The sequence below is a fragment of the Sinocyclocheilus grahami genome, unplaced genomic scaffold (genome assembly GCF_001515645.1).
Source record: "Sinocyclocheilus grahami isolate Dianchi unplaced genomic scaffold, SAMN03320097.WGS_v1.1 scaffold172.1, whole genome shotgun sequence".
Classification (NCBI taxonomy): domain Eukaryota; kingdom Metazoa; phylum Chordata; class Actinopteri; order Cypriniformes; family Cyprinidae; genus Sinocyclocheilus; species Sinocyclocheilus grahami.
The window spans coordinates 1,233,098-1,242,428 of record NW_015505351.1 but is presented as its reverse complement, the minus strand read 5'-3'; the positions used below and the strand labels follow the sequence as shown (position 1 = coordinate 1,242,428).

General features: G+C 36.7%; 1 protein-coding gene across 1 annotated transcript in view; it reads left to right on the top strand.

Annotated features, from left to right (window-relative positions):
- The window catches only part of LOC107593515 (exocyst complex component 6-like), a 65,328-nt gene that overhangs the window by 53,717 nt on the left and 2,280 nt on the right, over positions 1-9,331 (top strand). The window contains exons 20-23 of the mRNA XM_016283254.1: positions 2,686-2,689; positions 2,863-2,936; positions 7,734-7,846; positions 8,120-8,131. Of these exons, the coding sequence (XP_016138740.1) occupies positions 2,686-2,689; positions 2,863-2,936; positions 7,734-7,846; positions 8,120-8,131 (203 nt within the window). The remainder of the gene's footprint in view (positions 1-2,685; positions 2,690-2,862; positions 2,937-7,733; positions 7,847-8,119; positions 8,132-9,331) is intronic.

The following is a 9,331-nucleotide window of genomic DNA, read 5'->3' as shown; positions in this document are numbered from 1 at the left end:
TGTGTGTGTGTGTGTGTGTGTGTGTGTGTGTATGTGGATTTGCTTTAGACATCGTAATTACTGCTTTTAGGCATATGTCTAAAATAGCATATGACACATTTTTAAGGAACGGAGCACATTTCTGCTGATCTCCATTGGGCTTAATGGCTTCATCCTGATCTGAAATTTATTGGACTTCAGAATTATGAAAACAGACCCGACCATTTATGGAGCTGACCTTAAAATGTTTCTTTCCCAAGTCAAAAGATCCTCAAGTGTCTATGATATTGTGAAATGCAGAAACTGATCTCATTGAGGTTTCATATCTCCCTGGGGAAGTCCACAAGCCTCTTTGGTTCTGAATGGCACAATAGAGATGTCAGAGCACAGCGTTCATCAATAATGTTAATATGTGGACAGTTCTTTGGTTCTATCTTCTACTCCTCAGTCATTTAAGGTTTCAGTCACGCTACTGTCAGCAGAAGGGAAAGGCTGTGTGTGTGCATGCTCGTATCTGTTGCCTCAGGCCACAGATGTCTAGAGTTTATGAGGGTTCAACCGCACAGGTACGGCAGGGAATGTCTGACCCTTTTCTAAGGTCTGAATGGTGTTTGTCCCATTAGCGGCAGCTTATCTTACTCTAGTCAAAACACAGACAGTTAAGATTCGCCCATAGGAATACTTATCCCAAGTTGTGAGTTTACAGTCTGATTTGTCTGAATTGTAATTTATAGTGTGTCAGTGGATAGTTGACAGGGAGATGTAGGAAATGTGAGGTCACATGCATTTGGGATGTAATCAAGGTCATACATGCACTTTCATTCAGACTGAAACAGTAATCTGTCTTTTTTAAATGTTTAAAACACTCCAACTGAAATCTTACCAGTCCTGTTTTTGTAGTTTGGCCTCGTCCAGCATACATACACATTAATGGGACCACACGTGGCCTCAGTGCACTTGCTCTAAAGGACAGAGGTGACATGCAACATGAATTTAGTCCTTAAAATATTTAATTTTGCATCTTGTATACTTAAAGACTGCAGCTCAACTATGCAAAAAAACTAAAAAACACTGTAGATCAATTGTAAGTGCACACGAACACAGTGATGTGATCTCAGGGCTCATGGTAGGTCTGTTATCATTAATAAAATCTTTGTGAGGAAAATGTCTTAGCTGGCTGCACAAACTTTAAACCAGTGTAGTTCACTGAACAACACAAATTATTCTTCTCATAAATGGTCATACTCTATTACAAAGCTTTCTGGAACACTTGATTCTTACGGTTTATCCAGCATTCATCAGTTTTAGAAAACCATAGATAGAGTTAGTTGTGATCATCTACACTCTAAAAAATGCTGGGTTGTTTCAACCCAACTTTGGGTCAAATATGGACTAACCCAACTTTTGGGTTAAAAATTTAATGTAAAAATTTAACCCAATGGCTGGGTTAGTCCATATTTTACCCAAAGCTGGGTTGAAACAACCCAGCATTTTTTAGAGTGTAGTTTTAGAAAACCATAGATAATGGGTGAGTGAGTTATGATCTTCTAGTTTCAGAAAATCATAAATTGAGTGACTGAGTTATGATCATCTAGTTTCAGAAAACCATAGAGTGAGTGAGTTATGATCATCTAGTTTCAGAAAACCATAGATTGAGTGAGTGACTGAGTTATGATCGTCTAGTTTTAGAAAACTATAGATAAAGTTATGATTATCTAGTTTTAGAAAACCATAGACAGAGTTAGTTATGATCCTCTAGTTTTAGAAAACCATAGATAATGGGTGAGTGAGTTATGATCTTCTAGTTTCAGAAAATCATAAATTGAGTGACTGAGTTATGATCATCTAGTTTCAGAAAACCATAGATTGAGTGAGTGAGTTATGATCATCTAGTTACAGAAAACAGATTGAGTGAGTGACTGAGTTATGATCATCTAGTTTCAGAAAACCATAGATTGAGTGAGTTAGTTAAGATCATCTAGTTTTAGAAAACCATAGATTGAGTGAATGAGTTAGTTACTTGGGATCATCTAGTTTTAGAAACCCAGAGTAGTTTTAGAAAACCATGTATAGAGTTAGTTATGATCCTCTAGTTTTAGAAAACCATAGATAATGGGTGAGTGAGTTATGATCTTCTAGTTTCAGAAAATCATAAATTGAGTGACTGAGTTATGATCATCTAGTTTCAGAAAACCATAGAGTGACTGAGTTATGATCATCTAGTTTTAGAAAACTATAGATAAAGTTATGATTATCTAGTTTTAGAAAACCATAGAGAGTGAATTATTATCCTCTAGTTACAGAAAACCTTAGATAGTTATAAAAAACCATAGATAGAGTTAGTTAGTTATGATCATCTGATTTTGGAAAACCATAGGTCTTGATCAGTTAGCTAAATAGTTCGTTTTGATCATCTGGTTTTGGACAACCTTAAATAGATAGTTAGGAAGGACATCCTGAGTAAAACCTGCGACAGATGCCTGTAAGGGTAATTCTCCTTTTGGTGACCAACCGAAGGAGAGAGAGCGATTTAGTTAGTTAGTTAGTTGGATAGGCAGTTTTGATCATCTGCTCTTGGAAAGCTGTAAGTCAAGTTACAAATATAAACAGCAACACAAGTCAGAATAGTTTGAAAGTCTGCACCAAGTTTAGTGGATGCAGTTTAAATGTTTTAGGACAACTTAGTGTTAGAAATTTTATTCTCAGAAATGTAATAATAATAATAAATAGTAGTTCAATATGTTGGCTTTATCAAGTTTTCGTTAATGTTTCAGGGTAACAAAAATGCTTTGTAAATATTGTTCAGGGGTTTAATTGGATGTCTTTACACAACGCACACCAACTAATTGTTTTTTAAATATTATTTTCCTGTTCCTTTCACAGTTTTTGCCAGTTCAGAGCCCGTGCCAGGATTCCAGGGGGACACACTGCAGTTGGCCTTCATTGACCTCCGACAGGTACAGACCTCTGTGCAGACATGACTATTCTTGATCCACAGTCCCTGTGAGTGAGCTGAGGGGAAGGGTGGAGAACATACAGCATTAACAGGCACTAATGGATTATCCCAATCTGAACATGCTTACCTTCAGGAGGGGAAATCACTTAGTCGCAGTGGGGTTCATTATGCTATCAGGAGCTCTTTCTCCGTTTGGTCCTGTTTTTTTTTTGTGCTGCTTGGAGTTTGAACTTTTAATCTGGGCCTGAGGTGCTTAAGGTGTAAAACCGGGGTCATGTCAAGGTTTCTTCTACAAAGGTATGTCATATAAGGAAGTATTATTAGGGTGTGGAGTTAACAGCACTCAGTTTAAAATCCCTTTGGTTTCTAATACCTTTATTTATGTTCAGCAGAAAGCTGAATGTGTCTTCAAATCACACATGCTGCAGTATTCCTTCAGTTTTAAGGATGCTGTCGAAGGGAATTTTTTTTTTATTTCTGTCATAAATGTCGCACCATGAAAATGGTGTCCCTGTCATAAAAAATCGAAGGGGACTGGGACTGGGACTTTCAAGCTCTTAAAGGGATAGTTCACCCAAAAATGAAATCCTCATGTAGTTTCAGACCTATGACTTTCTTTCTTCTGGAGAACACAAACGAAAGAATTATGGTAACCAATCAGTTTGGTGATCATTGAATTCCACTTTAAAGCATGAAATATATTCTTAAAATATCTTTAAAAGCATCATAAAAGTAGACCATATGATTTAAACGTCAGGTTTTCAATGATGTTTGATTACAAGATAAGCCAATTTTATTTCCCATTTGGTCTGTTCCTCACATAATGCTATTGTATGACTTCAGAAGCCTTGGAATATAGTACACAATTTATATACAACACATTACTGATACTTTTTGGTGCTTTTTTGGATCTTGACACCCTGAGTCCTTATTTACATTCATTATAAAGAGTGGCCACTATATGGACCATTTTCACATTTCCAAGGTTCTCCGAAGTGGAAGTCATCATAGTTGCGTGAACTTCTATAGTGGTGAACAGAAAATACAACAAATGTATTTTTTTGCATTCCCATTTGCTTCAGTAGCAAAAGGAAAAATCAACTATATCATTTCGATGACTTTCCAAAAGAGCTAAAAAACATTATAAATGTTAAATGATATAAGAAATGTGTTATAAATGTATGATACGCTTTAAAAATAATATAAATATGAATGTTAATAAATGTGGTATTGCATCATATAAAATGGGTCCATTCTTCAGAAATTCACCGTTGGTATTCCACGGAAGAAAAGGAAGTGATAGAGTTTGGACTGACATGAGGGTGAGTAAATGATGACAGAATTTTATTTTTGGGTGCAATTTCAATCCACGTGCTGAATCACATACACCACCTGTTCATGGGAAAGCTCTGGCTTGATCTGCGTGGCACGCACCGGTCGGGGTGGCGTCTTTCAACGTGTCACGACTGCGGCCGCTCGCCAAGACCTCTCGATTACCATTAGCATGACGCTGCTTTGATCCTTGCCTGGATTCTTGGAGGATTTGCTGACAGCTTCTCTCAAGTGCTCTCAGCGAGCTCTGGCTCCAATTCGGGCAGAGTGAGCTCGGACAAGGTCAGAGATAACGAGAGTGTAGTGCTGGCCGTCAGAATTTACCTATTCATCCCACCCCCCGTGTAGATAACCTTCCCATCATGCATTATGATGCAGATCTACCCTAGAGCTCTCAAATAGAGAGGTCACAGTCTCCCTGCCAGTCACGCAGCAGCTAATAGAGCGGCTCTTGTTTACTCTGTTGTGCTTTAAACTTTTTAATTCTTGTTGTCTGTAAGGTGATGCTGTGCAGGGCTGCAGATGCTTGTACTGGTAAAAATTCACTTGCTTACATCACTTAAAAGAGACTAAAATGTCTGAAGGCACATTTCTGAGTTTTCCTGTGTTCTTCACTTTCACCAGCATTGCGAATAAGTATCTAAAAGTAGCGATGCTGCTAACTTGACTCCTTTTTTCAGTAGCGTGAGAATAGATCGAGTATAGAATATAGAGAATAGCAAATAGAGAATAAATACTTTGCAAATAGAGAATAAATACTTTGTTTGGCCTTCCAAAAGAGGACACGACTAGAAATCAGTGGTTAAGTTGTATTTACAACACTGTTCCAGAACAGTTCCACCCAAATATTCAGATGAGTGCAGCGCATTTTATGGAGGACTGTTTCCAGATCCTGGTAGAGTAGACTACAATGCCGGCTGTTCTGACTCACAGACTGTAAGTATGTTTTTTATATTTAAAGAATTTGCCACTGATGATTCAAACACGAGTTTTGAGCAGTGTAGAGTAGCGCTTGTTGTTTGTCATTTCTCCGATCACAAATGCATGGTTTTATGTTTACACGGCACGATGCAACGCAACGCGTAAAAAGAGAGTATTAGTCATTATAATCCGTAATCATGTCCCCACTGGATGCAACAAATGCCTCGTTTATAATGGGTTTTAATGTTTTTGTCTCGTCGCTCCGGGATACGGCATCACAGTATGGTAAGGGGCGTAACATTTCCGTCACACGCTTGAGGTATTCGGCCAATCACAACGCACTGGATAGCTGGCCAATCAGAGCACACCTTGCTTTTCAGACCGATGAGCTTTGTAAAAATCGACGCGTTTCAGAAAGGCGGGGCATAGAGGAGAAACAATAATGTACAGTATGTGGAAAATAATGTGTTTTTTGAACATTAAACCGCATAAACACATTTCATTACACCAAATACACAAAATAATGTTCTTTTTAGCAACATCATATGACCCCTTTAAAATAACTGTTTTCTATTTTTATATATTGTAAAATGTAATTTATTCCTTTGGTGGCAAAGCTAAAAGCTTTCAGCATCATTACTCCAGTCTTCAGTGTCACATGATCCTTCAGAAATCACTCTGATATCCTGATTTGGTGCTCAAGAAACATTTCTTATGAGTATCAGTGTTAAAATCAGTTGTTCTGCTTAATGTTTTTGTGAAAACCATAAAACATTTTTCAAGATTCCTTGAATAGAGCATTCGATTGAACAGCATTTATTTGAACTATAAACGTGTTTCTTGTCACTTTTGGTCAATTTAATGCTTCCTTTCTGGAAAAAGTATTACTAATCCCAAACTTTTGTTTGTCTAATTGTCTGATGTCTAAATAGTGACTTACAGAATCTAAGATATTGCTTTGATATTTTCAGGGTGGTCTGGGATCTTAGGATCCCACCATTTATCGAATATTCATCAAGATCTAATTCATAGCAGTCCAAACTAGTCATTGGATGGTTATTCAGGAAATGCATGACCTTATATCTTGTATACCCTGAATGACATTTAAATATTTTTGGGATAATTGATTTAGCTGTATCGCCCTGGCCCAAGGTCTGCAAATATTGACATTTACAAGCACAATCTTGTTGCCCATGATGCTCCGCAGGGTCTTGGTGTGTTTAGCAGCAATATCGTCACAGCCCAGCAGGAGCAGCAAACAGCACTAAATAGTGGTCTGAAAAACAGACCTCCTCAATACGGACCACATAGTAGGTGTGAAGTGCTATTAGCCCCCTGAACCCTCCTCCCCTGGCCCTCCATAATGAACGAGCCTTCCAGGAATTGTCCCCCATTGATTGATATTGATTTGCATATATAGAGGTGACTGGTCTAGCCCTTCTCCAGCAAATTAAGTTCAATGTGTCCAGAGCCTTGCTTTGAATCAGAGTTGCAAAGTGGCAGGGAGCCTACTGACCAGAGCACCGTGGAGCCAGGATTAGCTCCTCTGTGGGTTATCCGGAGGTCACGAAGGGATTTCTCTTCCTTTTGCATTTAAAGTGCTCCCAGCTCCCCAACAAGTGTCCTAATACTAACCCCCGCCATTAGTGTATGACCTCACACACTTCTCTTTGGGCAACTAACAACTTTCTTTTTTTATTTTTGGACCTTGGATATTGTTTGTTTCTTATGATTGGGGTTCTTATATAGAAGAAGTAAAAAAATATCTGGGAATTTCCAGAACAGTGTTATTTTAGTATTATTGAGATACTATATATATATATATATATATATATAGTTTTTTTTTTATGTTTTAAAGTTTTAGTAATTTTGTTGTTGTTGTTGTTGTTGTTTTTGTTGTTGTTTTTTTTATACATATGTCTATAGTTAAATAAAACTATAGAGTTATAAAAAATATATATTCATTTTTATTTAAGTTTTAGTTATTTTATTACATCAAATTTAACTGAAAATTAGAAATGTTGCTTCGGCCACTAGCTGAAATCAATTTTGGGGGGAAAAATGCATATTCATTTTATTTTAGATCAAATTTCTTTTATTTCAATTAATGTTTTATGGTTTTAGTTTTAGTATACTTTAAGTATAATAATCCTGACCAGGCCTAGAAAAGTCATGAGAATAAAATATTTTTTAAATGTTTTTTTCCACTTTATTCTCAGCTGTGATATATTTCTTTGGCTTGAATTATGTATGCATTCTCTGTAAAATTATATTTAAGGATCTTTGCAAATGTATAATTGTATAAATTCCTTGGAAATTCTTTTGTTCAAGAAGTATGGCAGCCCTAGTTATTATATTGTGGTGTTCACGTTTTTCTTCATTTGTAACTCTTTGCATAAAAGTGTATGCTAAATCAAAACAAATGGCAATTACATTCATTGTATTTTTTTTCAATGTGTTACAACCTATTCTGTTGGTTCTGGTTCAAGTTATAAGTTATTAAATTCTGGTTTTGACACTGTGGTTTTTTTTGTAATTTATTCAGCTTCTAGATCTGTTCATGGTGTGGGATTGGTCCACGTACCTGGCAGACTACGGACAGCCCACCTCAAAGTACCTGCGGGTGAACCCCTCCACTGCGCTAGCACTTTTGGAAAAGTATGTAGTGTTTTTACTCTTTCCTTCAGCTCAGTGAAGAAATGCTAATATCAAACTCCACTGAAATCACTGAAGCTTCCTAGAGTGCTTTAAACAGTTACTATTAGAACCATGATGATTATGATGTTGCTGATGGCTCACTAGTTTCAGAACACAATCTCAAACATAAGTGAACAAATGATGAAGTGATTTGAACAGTGGAGCTCTGATTTGTTTTTTTAACCTAATATATAATCTTCGTCCTCTTTCTTTTTTCTTACTTACCAATGCCAGAGTCAACAGAGGGTACGTAGATCCAACATGGATTTCTCTCTCTCCATAGTAATGTGAAATGCTGTATGAATAGACATTTATTCATCCCACACTCATTGCAGCATGCATACTGTACAGACAGGCTGAATAATAATATGTGAATAATTTACATGGCATGATACATGTGTCACGGATCACTATATCATTACTAATTCATGATTTTTACTGCACTGAAAAATCTCTCTTTGATAATGTATTTAAATGTGTGCAGAATTGAACCATCATCTGATATAGCATAAACAGTGGTGTGAAAAAGTGTTGGCCCCCTTCCTGATTTCTTATTTTTTTGCATGTTTGTCACACTTTAATGTTTCAGATCATCAAACAAATTTAAATATTAGTCAAAGATAACACAAGTAAACACAACTTTTTTAACCTAATATATAATCTTCGTCCTCTTTCTTTTTTCTTACTTATCAATGCCAGAGTCAACAGAGGGTACGTAGCTCCAACATGGATTTCTCTCTCTCCATAGTAATGTGAAATGCTGTATGAATAGACTATATCATATAATTTATTTCATCATCATTTATTCATCCCACACTCATTGCAGCATGCATACTGTACAGACAGGCTGAATAATAATATGTGAATAATTTACATGGCATGATACATGTGTCACGGATCACTATATCATTACTAATTCATGATTTTTACTGCACTGAAAAATCTCTCTTTGATAATGTATTTAAATGTGTGCAGAATTGAACCATCATCTGATATAGCATAAACAGTGGTGTGAAAAAGTGTTGGCCCCCTTCCTGATTTCTTATTTTTTTGCATGTTTGTCACACTTTAATGTTTCAGATCATCAAACAAATTTAAATATTAGTCAAAGATAACACAAGTAAACACAACATGCAGTTTTTAAATGAAGGTTTTTATTATTAAGGGAAAACAAAATCCAAAACTACATGGCCCTGTGTGAAGAAGTGTTTGCTCCCCTGTTAAAACTGTGGTTTATCACACCTGAGTTCAATTTCTCTAGCCACACCCAGGCCTGATTACTGCCACACCTGTTCGCAATCAAGAAATCTCTTAAACAGAACCTGCCTGACAAAGTGAAGTAGACCAAAAGATCCTCAAAAGCGGAGCACAGCGACGACTCATCCAGGAGGTCAGAAAAGACCCCACAACAACACCCAAAGAACTGCAGGCCTCACTTGCCTCAGT